At 44.7% G+C, this 16,644-nt stretch overlaps 1 protein-coding gene across 8 annotated transcripts in view; it reads left to right on the top strand.

Moving 5' to 3' along the window:
• RBFOX2 (RNA binding fox-1 homolog 2) overlaps positions 1-16,644 on the top strand; it is a 257,476-nt gene that overhangs the window by 44,073 nt on the left and 196,759 nt on the right. For 7 of the 8 annotated variants that reach the window (XM_073325046.2, XM_073325025.2, XM_073325015.2 and 4 more), the window contains exon 2: positions 2,834-2,884. The exons of the other annotated variant lie outside the window; for it this stretch is intronic. In XM_073325046.2, the coding sequence (XP_073181147.2) occupies positions 2,834-2,884 (51 nt within the window). The remainder of the gene's footprint in view (positions 1-2,833; positions 2,885-16,644) is intronic. 8 annotated transcript variants of the gene reach the window in all.

Here is a 16,644-nt window from a genome sequence, read left to right as displayed (position 1 = left end):
TATTTTTCAGTTCACCTCATACAAATACTGAAGTGCAATCTCTTTATCATGAAAGTGTAACTTACAAATGGAGATTTTTTTTTTTGGTTACATAACTGCACTCAAAAACAAAACCGTGTAAAACTTGAGAGCCTACAAGTCCACTCAGTCCTACTTCTTATTTTGCCAATCGCTAAGACAAACAAGTTTGTTTATGTTGACGGGAGATACTGCTGCCTTATTCTTATTTACAATGTCACCTGAAAGTGAGAATGGACATTCACATGGTGCTTTTGTAGCCAGCATTGCAAGGTATTTACATGCCAGATATGCTAAACGATCGTATGCCCCTTCATGCTTCGGCCACCATTCCAGAGGACATGCTTCATTGCTGATGATGCTCGTTAAAAAATAATGCGTTAATTAAATTTGTGACTGTATTCCTTGGGGGGAGAATTGTATGTCTCCTGCTCTGTTTTACCCGCATTCTGTATATATTTCATGTTATAGTAGTCTCGGATGATGATCCAGCACATGTTTGTTTTTAAGAACACTTTCACAGCAGATTTGACAAAACGCAAAGAAGGTACCGATATGAGATTTCTAAAAATAGCTACAGCACTCGATCCAAGGTTTAAGAATCTGAAGTGCTATCCAAAATGTGAGAGGGATGAGGTGTGGAGCATGCTTTTAGAAGTCTTAAAAGAGCAACACTCTGATGCGGAAACTACAGAACCCAAACCACCAAGAAAGAAAATCAACCTTCTGCCAGTGACATCTGACTCAGATGATGAAAATGAACATGCATCAGTCTGCACTGCTTTGGATCATTATCAAGCAGAACCCATCGTCAACATGGATGCATGTCCTCTGGAATGGTGGTTGAAGCATGAAGGGACATAAGAATCTTTAGCGCATCTGGCATGTAAATATCTTGCAACGACAGCTACAACAGTGCCATGCGAATGCCTGTTCTCGCTTTCAGATGACATTTATAAACGAGAAGCAGGCTGAATTATCTCCTGCAAGTTGTAACCAACCTTGTTTGAGTGATTGGCTGACCAAGAAGTAGGACTGAGTGGACTTGTAGGCTCTAAAGTTTTATATTGTTTTGTTTTTGATTGCAGTTTTTTTGTACATAATTCTACATTTGTAAGTTCAACTTTCATGATAGAGATTGCACTACAGTACTTGTATGAGGTGAATTGAAAATCGCAATTTTGTTTTTTACAGTGCAAATATTTGTAATCAAAAATAAATATAAAGTGAGCACTGTACACTTTGTATTCTGTGTTGTAATTAAAATTAAAATATTTGAAAATGTAGTAAACATCCAAAAATATTTAAATTAAATGGTATTCTATTGTCGTTTAAGAGCGTGATTATTTATTTAAAATAGTAATGATAGTCATGATGTGTGATGGAAGTAATCGAGCACCTTTTGCCACGAAGCATTTGTCTTAACAAGCACTGTGGTCCTGGAGTTCAGTCTCTGGACAGAGACTATATAATCTTTTTGACTCCAAGAGATCATTGTGAGAACATAGCCTCAACCTCATGCTCTCTGTAGGACAGAGGCCAGTTTGAGCTGAATACTCCAGCATCAGTCAAGGTCTACAAAGTCTCTCTATCTAACTTCCAGCTGTTTCCCACAATGCAACTACTGGCAGAAACAGCAGTCCTGGCATAGGTTTGCTTTTAACAAATTTGGTCTGGTCAGCTTTGCCTAGTTTTTCCTCTAGGAACAAACAGCTGGGATAACATGCAGGGCTTGTTAAGACTCCAGAACACCCCCTTGCCAAACAATACCTACTGCTGTGTGTAGCAACAGTTTAAAAACAAACTCTATGCAGGAGTGTGGGATTGCTACTTTCTTTATGGCCAGCATTTTATAACTTTTGCATACAACTACTTCCCCCGTCTGCCCTGGAGGGAGCAGCAGGAGCAGAATGAAACTGAAGCAATCCTATTCACTTTTACTCACTCCCTACCCTAACCTTGTCAAAGAAAAGAGGTGTGTGTAAGGTGAAACTGCCTAATTTCTCCCCCAATTTGAATTTGCAAGTGTAGGAGAGATTCTCTTCCTATCTCCAGGAAGAGTAAAAATAAAGTATTGATATGTTCACCTCATCTCTGCTGTAGTTGCTAGAATAGGGGAGAGGCTGGGAAATTATAAGAAATTCCAAGGATGAATAGGACGTAGAAAACTCACATATCCTTCCAGTCAAGGCAGTGTGACAGAATTGCTGATGTAGGAAATAGGATGAGCAATTTGGGGGTGAGAAAAGAGAAGCTAGAACATTGGTTCTTTTTGGGAGTGTGTGTGATATTTCGCCCAAGTTTAGTAAGGTTATCATTTAAATGGTAACTAACATTATGTTCACATGTCACAGTGTAGCACGGTTTTCAGGAAAGAGTGCACACCTTTGTTGCCATTGTTTAGATGGAGAGAGTTTTCTCCGAGACTGGGTTAACTGGGCAGCAGCACATAGACGTTTACGCTATAATTGTTCTATCTCCACAATGGAAAAAGAGACGTTTTAAAAAAAAAATCCTGTGAAAAATAGCAAAAACTATAGACACATCTGACAGGAGATGGAGTAGGAATAGTTTGATTATTTCATGCCTGTATTTTCTTCTTCCATGCACTCTGGAATATGTAGTTTCAAACTAGTCTGTATTTAGATGCATTGACTCACACAGAAAATAGGACATCAGTAGGAAATTTTAATGTTACCATCCTCTTTCCCCAAATCATTGCAGCTTCTTGTGTCCACCTGGACTTGGGTAGACTTATAACCCCTTGTTTCTATTCCTTACAGTCGTTGCATTCACCTTTTCTGTTCTCTTGTAGAATGAGCCTCTGACCTCAGGTTATCATGGATACCCTGCGAGGGATAATCAAGTAAGAGTCCGATTACAGTAAACTGTGTGCGTGTCTGTCTGCTTGTGGATGTTCTGGCAGATGGCTTCCTGACACTGTTTGTTTTGGAATGGGGACTGTTTTATTTCACTGGTTGAACGCTTACAGAGGTATACAGTAAATTAAATACATTTTTTGGCCATGCCACATATGGAATGTGGCTGCATGCATGATGGGTTAAATGTGATCCCTCTGGTTCTCATTAAAGAATTTCCTGACCCTTGGCTATTCTTAAAACGGGACTTCAGATCTGCATCCCAAATACCTATTCGGTCTCCTCAGTTTTGCTCAGTATAGACGTTCAGTCTGTGAACTCTTCGCTCTGTTTTGTTCTTACTGCTGTAACTCTAGCAGCTGAGGAGAGATGAGAAACAGTTTTTGTCTGAGAAGTCTCTTCCCTTGCAGTGCTGCTGGAGCAGAGAACAGCATGGGCCAGGATGGGTTGCTTCTAGCTCTTGTGAATTTGCCTTGGTGCTTTTTGAGTCCTGCAGGGTCCATGCCCCATCCACCAGTTGAGGATGTTTTAATTTTATAGTAGTAAAGATGGTACGGTTTGGTCCATTGCAGCCATCTCAACATCCCCTTCCCACTCCACAGAAGGTGGGAAACGCCAGCTGATGAGTCTGTGTAGAGCAGGGAAGGAGAGGGCCATCATAAATTCTTTCTACCTTTCCATTGTGAGGATATTTGTCACCCTTTGTCCCTTGCAGCTTACAAGTCAACATTGTCCAGGAAGAAGTCCTGAAGCTTGTCTGAAACCTTTATTCTAACTCTGGAATTGAATTTTATGGAGATTTTTGAAGGTCCTAAGCAAGGAGTATGGGCACATGCACAGTAGAAGTACAGCTATGTTTTATGTATTCAGTGTGTCACGTGCTCTGATTTTGTTTCAACAAACACAGTTGTGTTGCACTGAACCTCCCCCGCACGCGCCCAAACAAACAGAAAAACACCACATTCATGTGTTAGCTGAGTTTGTATCCATGCTTGCCATGCTGCTGAACTGTTTGTATCTATGCATTCCCGGGGAATTTGGTAAATTATCCTACAGTGGTTCCATAGGAGTGTGGGGATTGGGTTGGGTGACCAGAGCAAGTGCATATAGAGTGGCACACCAGAGCCTGTGGTGTAGCGTAGTCTGTGATCTCCTACTGCACAAAGTTCTGGAAAAAACATGTGGACCAGTCATACCAGTTAAGGGATTCCCAGCTACATCGCAAAAAGAAAAGCCTTGTCTGTGCTACAGTATTTTGGCATTGCAGCCACCTGTATGCCTTATTTTAACTCTCAAGACCCTTGCTGAGAGAAAGTACAATTACAAGTCTTGCCACCATTGAATCCTACACTGGGTTTCTCTACGTTGTTGTAGAGAAATAAACAGAAAATATAAGTGTTATAGCTACAGTGGTTGAGTTAGTTCTGCCAGTGCAGTGTTACAATGCTCCTGGCCCCATCACTCAATAGTAGATTTGACCATTCAGAATACTGGCTCTGTCCTCTCTCGTGCAACTCTTCTTTTGGCTGCATGTGGGTCTGAGAACACATGCATAGGTACTCATCTGCTCTCAGCTATGCTCCGTCCTGTCTTCCAACTCCTGCCATTCAGGGCCATCCTGACAGCACCTGGGACGTTATATGAACAGTTTTGAATGTTCTCTCTCAGTCTGCACCCAAACTCTGCACCCTGGGACAGCAATGGGAGACACACAAAATAAAACACTAAACTACAGCTTTTGTAACCTGAACATGTTTAAACCTCATGAGGATTTGCCTGAAAAACAAAGGACAAAAATCAATTGCTGTTCAGCAGCCAATCTAGGCATGCACATGCCCTATTGTACGCACTTTCCTGATGGCAATCAAATCCTGGCAATCAAATCCATCTCTTAACTGCATTATTCTTTTATTTATGAGACAGTAGCTCCCAGATGCCCCAGTCAAGATGGAGATCCAGTGTGCTAGGCACTGTACAAATGTAGAATGAATGCTTCTGCTCCAACATGCTTACAATCTAAATAAGGTCAAGGTGTGAAGGTGGGTATTGAATGCAAGGGAGGGGGGGAAAGGGAGAAGACAAGGGTAATAGCTAAATGTAGTAGGTTTCATGGTGGCTGGGTTTTTTCTTTTAAGGTGAGTGACACACCAACCAAACAAGAACAGAAAATCAATCATGCGACAAATTAAAATGAGTTATTGAATAAATAATCAGACTCAAATCAAAGAACTTCCTCAAGAACGGTTACCCAAAGGAGGTAGTGTCTATCGTAGCTTGAGCCCAGAGTAAATCTGGCAGCAGCTTGGGGGAGAGGTTGGTGAGACTATACCATGAGCTTGGCAACTGTGAAACTAATCCTTGGCCCTCATGAGGCATGTGCAAATTCCCATACGGGACAGAATTATTCAGAGGATCCATTGGGACAAACAAAAAATGTGAACCAGGTGCAAATACCATATACCCTGTGAGGCCATGGACACTGGGTCACAATTTCAGCTTCTACATAAACAGCATCAGTTAATCATAGGGCCTGCTATGGCAGCTGTACCCTGATAGATCACGAGGACACTGCAGGTGGGCACAGGAGCGAATGGATCAGCCAGTGTGTGTGCTGGCAACTCTACACAGTCCAGTCATGACCTCTCCATGAAGGTGCGCACAGGTGTCAACATATTAGCCAAAACGTGTATAGGCATTTCAGATGGCAATTTACTTCATGGAGGTTTCCTGGCAAGCCAGGCAACCTCACTTTTTAACGGTCACGTTTTCACTTTAGTAAATCTCTCTGTAAAATGATTTTCCTTCCATATTTGCTCCTTGTTATTTCTTGATCTATTAGGGTTTTTTCCTAGTCTCGCTTTTGGCTCTGAGGCAGATGAAATTCAGACCTGGCTTTCAAACTAATGAGATTTCAAGCTTTTAGCTAATCTGATTGGGAGCCTCTAATCTGATAGCAGTAGAAAGCAAAGTCCTCTGTAGCCACAGGCTGGGTCTGGTGTTGCAGAGACGGCGGTGTGCAACCTATCACCTGGTTCTTTGCAGCGCAGGGCAAAGGAGGTTAGGTTTAGTAATTCAGGCTCCATGCTAAAGTAATTGAGATGCAGAAGCAGCAATTTGGTCTGTTGAATGAGATTTCTCCCCGCACTCTGACTGGGAGCTGGATTTGAATTGGTGGTTTAGGTTCAGAGCCACAGAGGGATTTAGGTATTGCAATGCTGAACTTTTACTTCAAAAATGTAGGTGCAAAAGAGTTTAGGTGCCTACAGAAACAACGAGGAGTCCGGTGGCACCTTAAAGATGAACAGATTTATTTGGGCATAAGCTTTCGTGGTACAGGGTTCAGCGACAGCCAGGCAGGAGTTTTGTAGATCGTAGTGGAGCATAAGTCTCGGAGTTAGGTGCCTAAATACCTTTATGTATCCGGGCCTTAGTGTTTAAAAGCTGCATAGCTAACTCTTTTCTGAGACGTCACATTTATTTCTCTTTAAGAACTGTGCTGATTTCTTACCAAGTCATTTTTTATCAGAAATGGCAAAACTGAATTTTACTTTCTGGATAAAAGTGCTCAGGGATAACTCAACCTTTCTTCCATTTCTTCCTGTATGCCTTTTTTACACCTTTGAACTGTAAGTGCCATTAATTGACATCTGTAAACCTTTCACTGTGTTGTCCTTACACCATCTAGTGGATAAACCTTATCCATACATTCTTGACTGTTTCAGTTTTGTCACCTTTCCTTCTTCCTCCCTTCCAGGTAACTGTTCAAGGCCAGGGGATTAGGGTTCAGGAGGGGGTGCGGGGTCTGGGAGGGAGTTTGGTGCAGGAGGGGGATTGTGATCTGGGGCAGGTGGTTGGGGTGGAGGAGGGGGTGCGAGGTGCAGGCTCTGGCTGGGAGGCACTTACCACAGGCAGCTCCCGGCCAGCGGTGCAGCAGGGCTCAGGCAGGCTGCCTTCATGCCGTGGCCACATGCCGCTCCCGGAAGCGGCTGGCTACTGGCACATTTCTGCGGCCCCCGGCTGGAGTGGGACAGCATGTATCTGTGCGCTGCCTGCGCCTGCAAGCACTGCCCCGTAGCTCCTATTGGCTGGGAATCGGCCAATGAGAACTGCGGGGACAGTGCTGGGGGTGGGGGTAGTTCACAGACCTGCCTCCCCCCACACCAGGAGCCAGAGAAACATGCCAGCAGCCAGCCACTTCTGGGAGCAGCGTGGGGCCACGGCATGCAGGCACCCTGCCTGAGCACCCTTTTTAGTGGCCCAGAGATCGTTGCCTGTGATTTATTTTTGCAGGGGCCCCCTTGAGCTGGGGCCCTGGGCTGCAGCTCCTAAAGCCCCTGCCTTAATCAGCCTCTGCCTTAATCCAGCCCTGCTCGCGGACCCCAGTTTGAGAACTGCTGCTCTCTGTGCTGTTCAGCCCTTGCCCCTCTGCTGAGTCTGCCAACAAAGGGACCAATTGTGGTGGTTTCTGTGATATAAATACTTGCCCCTTAGGCACTGAACTGAGACTTCCAGAGCGCATTTCATGTGTCCTGCTAAATGTCCCTTAGATACTATAGGCATGTCAACACAAGGAAATTGACCTTCATTGCTATAGTGGAATAACTCCCCATGTGGACACTCTGTTCTGGAATAAATGTGACTTTATTCCAGAATAATTACTCCAAATTACTCCACTTACTTCCAAATAGTTATTTTGTTGTGACTCTGCCAGTCAGTTCCCCTGCTTTGTATTTTTCTAGTGCTTTTCATGCCAAAGTGCTTTATAAACAATATCTAGAATTTGCTTCAGCCACTTCTGGGGTGAAGTATGCCCTTTCCCCAGTGTCAATTGAATATGGTACTCTTCCTCATTTTGTTCCAGACTGCTGAGTAGCATAGCTATGTGCCATATTCTACAGGCAGAATGTAATTGCACAAATTGGAACTGGGCCACAAAAGTGATCTTCAGCTACCATAAAGAGCTAGGGTTTAGAGTGTTAGTTTGAAGCCTCATTTAAAAGATTGCACCTCCAGGAATACAGAGTTGTAACATCATACTAATTTGGAGGGGAAAGTGCCATCTATCTTATCACAACGGCTACTTCATGCAGTAGAACAATTTCCCTTGCTGGTTTCCCATCCAAGTACTTGCCAGGTCTGACCTTACTCTTCTTATGAGTACAGATGAGAATATAGTCCAAGGTAGTATGGCTGCATATGGTAACTGCTAGAAACAACTTTCAGTCACTGCCCCTTTGAGCTGGCTTCAACCTCGGGGTAAAATTTATCTAACCCAGGGGTTCCCAAACATTTTTCATCCTTTTTTCTCTTTGGTATCTGACTAAATGTCTCTCGTTTCTGGTATTACTGGAAAGCCACCGCCAGAGTGGGAGTACCGTTGCCAGCTTGACCTCTTGTGCTTGGAATGTGCAAGGTCACGCTGTGCAGAGGACGTTATTTTGAGAACAAAATGGTGCCCTCCAGACAGCAAAAGTTCTTGAACAGTGTTTCGACACGTTTCAGCCTTGTTTCAAGGGACAGACCCTGCATAATCCATGACGGGTCCAGGAACCACTGATCTAATCCATTTCTAACTGAGCCACTGACCTCTTGCATTCTTATTCACTTATTGTTTTAAAATGTATATTCAGTTTCCTGAGCAACTTAGCCAAAAAGATTTGTGTGTTCGCTCCTACTAATGGTTATGAACTGGTTTGGATGAGACATGCATCACTGGCAGAAGTGTTGAAAACAGGCAGTCTTTTGTGCTGCTTGATCCCTTTCTGGCAACTGGAAAATTCACAGATCTGTGCCTGGTTCTTACAGGCTCAGCACAGCCCTTCCGCCTCCTCCCATTCCCTTGTGTTGTGTGGAATTCGGCAAGAAGGCTCTTAGTGAGGAAATCGAGTGAGTTTGCTGCCTCTCCCAGGGGAAGTGCACTGCAGAGCAGCCAAGCTTCCTGGTGTAATCTCCTCACAGATACTTTACCTGTCGGGGGGAGTGGGGGAGTCTCTGCTGTGTACAGCATCTTCATGCCTTCTTCATTTGGGAAATGGGGCAGCTAGCATGGTCTCCCCATTGCTCTCTGACTGGTTTGGTGTGGGTCTGTTTCCTGTACCTTGGTTGTCCTGTTCCCTTTTGGGAAGGTGGGAAGTGTAGCAATATGAGTTGGGATTCCACATTGGGTGTTAGCCTTTTTTAAGACAATACTGGGGCAGGAAAATATCTGAGATTCAAAGGGAGTGGGGGAATAGTTCAGCCTTATCTGTCTTGTCTATCATGGTAGTGCCTAGGAGCCCCAGTCATAGTTTAGGACCCTATTGTGCTAGGCTCTGTACAAACACAGAGCAAAGAGGTTACATTCTTAGGGCTTGTCTACACAGGGAGTTATTCTGGGATAGCTATTCCTGACTAACTCCATCTGCAATAAAATCCTCTCCTGCACATAAGATCAGATGCGTTGAGGTTAGAGTTGTTAAACCTTCTACTTCACTACTTTTCCAGCTTTTTGTCAGCAAGGAGTAAAATGTTCGTACTCTGTACTAGACAGGCCCGGTAACGTGGTCTGTTGTTGACCTAACGTGCAACTTCTTGCAGAAAATAGAGATTCCGTTTAGAAAACGGCAAGATAAATATGTGGGCAAAAATAATCTGAAAGAGAAATTTAAAGGAAGGGAGAAATCTGGGAAGCAGTGGTGGTGAAAGATATTAAGGAGTGATATTGACTGATGTGGTAGACATGAGATTAAAATGTAGCATGGTCGCAACAACAAACCAGTGTAACTTAAGAGTGCGTACATAAAGCCTTTTAACAGAGTTGGAAGGGAAGAGACCTTCTTGAGACATCTCTCATACACAAACGCGGCTTAATATGTCCAGGTCTGTGCACCTCCGTGTCGGAAAGATGACAGATTGGAAGGCGTTAAAAGCAACGTAAATTATGAAGCTATGAAAGAAGAGTAAGAGTCAAATATTCCTTAAGGAAAGAATTTATAGGGAAGAGCCAGGCAGAGGCTGAAGCTGGTATAGCACATGCTGAGGCACTTTAAGCAGGTGTAGCCGCCTGGGTGAGGGCAGAAGGGGAAGAGGAAAGATGGGACCCACCTGGGCCTACCTCTTCGCCTCCAGTGCCACCTACTCTCAGACCCAGAACTGTGCAGAGGAGATCCCTCTGGGGATACTAGGAGGACCCATGTAAAATCCAAACCCTTACTCCAGCCATTGGACCATCCAGCCCATTTCCCTGCCAACGCAGGAGTGTTCCCTCCAGTGCTAGTGCTCTGAGTCTAGCCTTTCATGTCCCAAACAATGGGACAACCATGATTTCTATTGAGAAACTAGACGAATAGAGCTCACTGTCAGAAAGCGAGTATTCAGCCTAGATTTCCCTGTTCTCAGTCTGAGCTCATGCTCCTAGTTAGACCCCCTTGTAAACACCAAGGAAGGTGAGGAACAGGGGGGTCTGACTAGAAGTACTGAGCTCAAATTGAGAACAGGGAAATCTAGGCTGACAGAAGGTGATCAGTCTGAGGCTCATGGGGTCAGAACTAAAAATGTGCAAACTTAATGTCTGTCTTGTGTAGGGATATTTTTTCTTCAGAATATTTAGAGTGATAGTGAGGGGAGCAAAACCCCATGGGAGATGGGAAGTTGTCAGCTCCCTGTGTATCTGTAGTTATCCTATCATTTGATATCTTTTGAACTGGAAAAAAAATCACTTAAATATCTTACATTTATTTAACATTTTTGATTCTGAAAGATCCCAAGACACTTTACAGACTTCCTCTCTGGATCTCTATAAATATCTGCACATATCACAGCAACAACCACATAGCTGACTGCAACGTTTTTTTAAACTGGATGCTGCTACACCACACAGCAGTAGATCATTTGTTTTTAGTTCTGAAGTCCCAGTTCTGACGTGAGCCGCACAGCAGTCGGCACAAAGAAAAGGAGTTTTCGGGAGGAGGCACCTCTGGCTGTATATGGGATTGATGTCATTACATTATTAGGAAAACTGTTACTGAACAGAACCAATAAAGGGCCTGCTGTGTGCCACGTGGGAGGAGATAGCTGATCCGTGTGGCTGTATCTGTGTTTTGCCAGAAGAGGGCACCCAGTGCACAGTAAGTGCCAAATGTAAAAGTGGAAACAATTCAAGACTCCAGAGCTGGATCTGTCTACAGAATGGATGTATAGAAAAGCCAAGAGTAGGAGCGCAAAGATTCCTCCTTCCTCTCCTGAAAGCCATTCTCATTTTCTAAGTGAGTCTTTTAGACTCTTCTGTCACTACAAATTTGTTGTGTGCAGTATTGTTGTAGTGTGTCAGTCCCAGGATATTAGAGACACAGTATGAGTAGGTAATCTCTTTAATTGGACCAGTTTCTGTTGGTGAAAGAGACAAGCTCTCGAGCTTACATGGAACTCTTCTTCAGGTCTGGGAAATATACTCAGAGTGTCAACCAAAAATTTGTAACTACTGCTGTGGAACAGGAATGTTGTAAGGTTTGGGGAGAAGATGGAAAGTAGAGGGTAGAAGCTGACTGGTTGTGTGAAGGAGTTAGTGACTAGGAAGTGGGAAAAGGCATGATAAAGTAAGTGTACTAACATCTAGTAAGCATTTAGTTACTGCTTCTCTCTGTGGATGTGTAGGAGGCAAATCTTGACAAGAGAAATCTTATTTTTGGAGGAGGGAAGAAAATGCTATGACCAATTCCGCACAGAGCCAGGAGAACCCAATGCAGGCTTCTGCGTGTGCATTGGTTGATAATGGGTCTGTTATCCCCAAATACAATCTGTTTTGGAATAGGACAGAGACTTAATCTGAGGAGCTGTGAGCGCTTTTGCTGGCAAGGTATGTAAGAAAAGGTTTTAATCATGGAACAGTCTCTATCTGGTTGCCGAATACCTATATGTCCAAGGTGGTAGACAAAGGGGAAAATACAAGAGGGTCTTGCTGAGAAATGTTGGGAATAGACAACTGACCCTTTTGTGGGAAAGAGGCTGGTTGGGCACCAGGGCTGTTCTGAACTTAGCATGCTATTGGTTTTGAGCCTGCATTATCATTATGAATATTTGAGCGTGCTGTCAAGCATCATTCCTACTCAGTGTTTTATATATAATGAGAGAGTCACTGATCTGATCTAGGTACATCTCCCTTCAGGCCCCTAACCACCCTAGTTTCCCTAGAGACCACTCTGTAGGGAACACCTACTTTCTCCACTGCAATCAGCCTACCGTAATCTATAACACCATTTATAGGAATAGAAGAGGGAACAGGACTCCCACTCCTCAACCCCTTCTCCAGTGGTATGAAAACAGGTGTCTCCATCTATATCATAACAGCCATGACAGATTGAAGGCTAAGGCCCTTCTGTCTGGGTTATTAATTGTAATACTGGAGGTCTCCTGTGGCTGACATATGATGTGTCCATCCAGGTGCCAGGCAGCTGGGTGGGTCGTTTCTTTGAGACCTCTGTCCCACAGCTTTCTGTGTTTTCCTTGCCTGACTTAATACCTGAGGGCTAAAGGAAGCTCTGGACTCCAGTTACAGGCCTTTCTTCTGCCTGGCATGGATAAGCTGGGCCAGGCTGTGAACCCCAGAAACCAGCTCAGTTGTACGACTCCCCCATACGGTTCAGTGGACAGAATTTAATCTCTTTAGCTCACTTGAAGAGGGATTCCTCCCTCTCACCATATGTAGCCTTGCCCCCATCTCCTGTTACACAAATAAAATTGGACCAACAACCTTCAGCATCAGTATTTCCTCACTCCAGGGAGCTCTGTTGCTTGCTTTTACCCATGTGCTATTGGGAACTGCCAGAGGTGGACACCATGTTACCCCCAGTATAGTTATTGCTCTATGCCTCTTCCTTTCCCTCTTGCACCTCATGCTGCTGTACTACCCTGAGAATGAAATGAATGGGAATTTCCTAACTACAGCTATTCTGCTTACTTTTCCTGCTTGGTAAAAAAGCAACTCTGCATTTGCTGGTGCAAGATGGTGCATTTAAGAATCCGGTCTCCTGTCACTAAACAGATGCTTCTTAAGAAAGAACAGTGGATGCAGGATATTCATGCCCTTTCTAAAAGAGAGGGTTGCTCTCAGCATAGAGTTAGGGTCTAGGATAACACTGCCTGGAGCAGGCATTTACCAGATGGATTCTGCTCCCCAGAGATTTCTGGATGTACAGGAACTCCTCACTTAGTCGTCCCGGTTGACATTGTTTCGTTGTGACCTTGCGGATCAAGTAGGGAACATGCTCGTTTAAAGTTGCGCAACGCTCCCTTATAACGTCGTTTGGCAGCCGCCTGCTTTGTCCACTGCTTGCAGGAAGAGCAGCCGGTTGCAGCTAGCAGGTGGGGGCTTGGAACCAGGGTGGACTTGCAGCTCCCGTATCAGCTCCCTGCTCCCCTAAGTTCTCTGTGCGGCAGCCGCCCAGCCCAGCGGGTTACCAATTGTTGGCAGTTCAGCTGTCCCTCCCCCCACTGCCATGTGCTGCTCCTGCCCTCTGCCTTGGAGCTGCTCCATGAGCCTCCTGCTTGCTGTGCAGGGGAGGGGGAAGAGGAGGGCTAATGTCAGGGTGTCCCCCTTCCCCCTACTCCTGCCCCCCCCTTCTCCGTATAGAGCAGGATGGGGACAGGACAGGGCTCCTGAGAGCTTGCTGGCCCTAGCTGCTGTCTCAACTTCTTGATTTTTTTTAAAGGCAATGTACTTTGAATGGGATCAGCGTACTTAAAGGGGCAATGCACATCTCTCTCTCCCCCACACACAGGGTGTGTGTGTGTGTGTGTCTGTCTGCCATGCTGCCTCCCCTCCCTTCATTCATGCTGCCTTGTAGAGTGTGAGGCTACATTAACAACAATGTGTTAACCCTTGAGGGCTCAGCCGAGTGCTAGTTCATCGTTTAGCAGTAAGGCATTCCCTGGGAAATATCCCACCCTCTTCCACTCTCTAACTTCACCACCTCAACCAAGCTTCACAATCATCATTGCGGTGTACGGTATTACATTGTTGGTTTAAAACTTATACGCGCTGTGTGTGTGTGTATATAAATAGTTTTTTGTCTGGTGAAAAAAATTTCCCGGGAACTTAGTCCCCCCTATTTACATTAATTCTTATGGGGAAATTGGATTTGCTTAAAGTCGCATTTTTCAGGGACATAACTACAATGTTAAGCAAGGAGTTACTCTGTGTGTGTGTGTGGTGGGGGAACTGCTGTAGACACTATTTTGATTCATTCCATTAGTGGATTAATCGGCAATGTCCTGGCTTAACTCTCCTACATTTCCCAATGGATCTCAGGAGGTGCTGGCACAAGCAACAATGTCTTTGTGGGATGGCAGGCGGGAGGAAAGAAGTTGAAAGGCAACGTCTTTGAAAACAGTCCAGTTAAGCGTTGTCAGTAGGAGTGACGTGGCAGGTGAAAGTGTGCTTTGATTCTGCTGCCATTTTGCTGGGGTGTGTGTGTACATTTAATGTCCGTGGAGTGTGGTCTGCTGTGCTAATTTGATATAGAAAAAAAATATTTCTCTATTTTGCATTAATTGCCGGCTGGATTATGTTTTTCAAGAAGTCTGTAATTAGAGGACAAGGGTTCTCTTTCTAACAAAGGTCAGAGGCTGCTATCTCCTGAGACTTGCGGTAAAATGAACAGAACTGTCTGGCAGATTTTAGCTGAAAATTTGAGCAGATGCCATGTAGTTGTTTACTGGGCGGGGGGACCCATCTCTTCTTCCACCCCCCCTTTTTACTAGGCCAGCCAATCATTGGGGAGTGGATTTAGCTGCTGCTGCCACCACCCACACAGGAGCCGGGCTTGTAGCTCTTGGCGGTTTTAGCAGGAATTTGACTTTTTAACTCTTCGGTGGCTTTGAATGGTGATGAGCTGCACTGTTGATTGTGTGGGGCTGAGCTGCATTTGCTCTCTGTCTAATGCAGATTTTCTGAATGATTTGTTGCTGATGAGTCCAGTTGAAAATCCCACAAGGATGATAATGAGGAGAAGCTTAAGTAACTGCTCTGTAATACGTCCTAACCTCTTGGGCTTCATCATCACTCCCCTGTTACAGCCTGGATGCCTGGGTTACACATTTTTACATGTCAACAAAGCAGCCATGGGAAACGCCTATTACTTTTCATGATTGTCATCTGTATTTACGAGGCACCTAACACCCTGGCACCTAAGCATACTTGATATAGGTTTAAAATAGTACTAAACAATTTCACGTGATAGGGGAACGTGTCTTTTCCAAACCTGTGTAGCAACCAACTCTGATCCTTTGCAAGGATCTGAGAAGATGGCTAGCAGCCAGAAGAGTAAATGTTATGGGATTCAAAAGCTTTCTGTTGAAAGCTTGGATGAAGGAGATGTCTTATATGTTGTGGTGTATGGGGCCAGGTTTGGGCTGTCGTGTTTCCTGCTGATTGGCATTTCAGAGCTGACTGCTGTGAGCTTCATCCTAAGGACAAATAGCTGATGCACTCTCTCTGAGAGCGGTGGTTGTGGTTGGGCACAGAAGGAGTGCTGGTCTCTGAGATACAGTCCAAATTATTTTGGGCTCTGTAGATAGTAGCCAACACTTTGATTTTTCACTCAAAAGTTAATCTAATTACTTCACAATACGCAACACAGGTGTAATGTATTCTTAGTGGTCAATGCTACATAAAGGGCAAACAACTGCATTTAGCATAATTTGGAGCTTTTAACTGTCCTTCAGATTTAGCATTAGGGCAGACCTAATGTTCTCATCTTCCTTGCCACTTTCCTGTTTGGGGTTGGTGGCTTTTTATAGCCGCCTTCTAAAACTCATCATTGTGCACCAGGCTGTTGTGCCGATTGGTGTCTCTGAGCTTCACTGATACATGTACCGAGTCTTTGGTCTCCCCCTTGGTCATCTGTCCCCTTGAGTCAACCTATCTGTGCATGTGTCTGCCTTCAAATTTGCCCCCACCCAGTGTAAGCAACCCACTACAGCAACACAGTAAAATCACCTCCCTGAATGGTGTAGAGCAATGGCCAACCTATTTAAGTCATTGCAGTGCTAGTGTAGACATTGAATGACCTGAGTTGACCCTAACAGTCCTCCAGCAGCTGGCCCACTTCCTGCGACAGCAATTGCTCTGGTCACAATTTTAAACTCCACTGCGCAGGGGTCATGAGACTGGAAGCCCCATTTTCTCCCCCCCACAGTGTTTTGGAAATGCCTTTTCCTGATTGCCCTCCTTGGCAAGCCCACCTAGAAGCTCACCCTTGTTGTGTGCAACTATCCATGCTGGCTTCTTTCACAGAGAGGGGTACTAAATGCACTCCTGCCTGGAGTAGAAGGGGAAGTACTGGGGATCCTGGGCCTGTTGAGGGGGAGAAGGCTGTGCAAGCCTGTGACATTCCCCTCGTACAATGTGAACAGATGAGCAGCTGTGTCCCCTCAAATCTCCAGCCTCAGGTGCCTTTTAAACTGCTTCACTGTGAGAACAACCATTCCTGGCCTGCTCACACACAGCCTCCAGCATGTAAATTGCTCCCAGTTATATTGTATGAGCTTTCTAGCTAACCACTCATGAATTACATTACACGGCAACACCAGCAAATCCCCAGTCCCAGACCTTCCCCCAGAATTGTGCATCTTGTACTGCTCAGCTCTCTCCTTCTGGACAATACAAGCTCATAGAAAGTCCGTCATTTCATTAATAGAAAATGATATGCACAAGCAGTTACCTCAAGTGGAGGTTCCCAAACACTTTAATCAAAACATACTGGCTTAGATA

This window comes from Lepidochelys kempii, chromosome 1 (genome assembly GCF_965140285.1).
Source record: "Lepidochelys kempii isolate rLepKem1 chromosome 1, rLepKem1.hap1, whole genome shotgun sequence".
NCBI lineage: Eukaryota > Metazoa > Chordata > Testudines > Cheloniidae > Lepidochelys > Lepidochelys kempii.
Note: the sequence above shows the minus strand (reverse complement) of the source record. Positions and strands in the feature narration are given on the sequence as shown.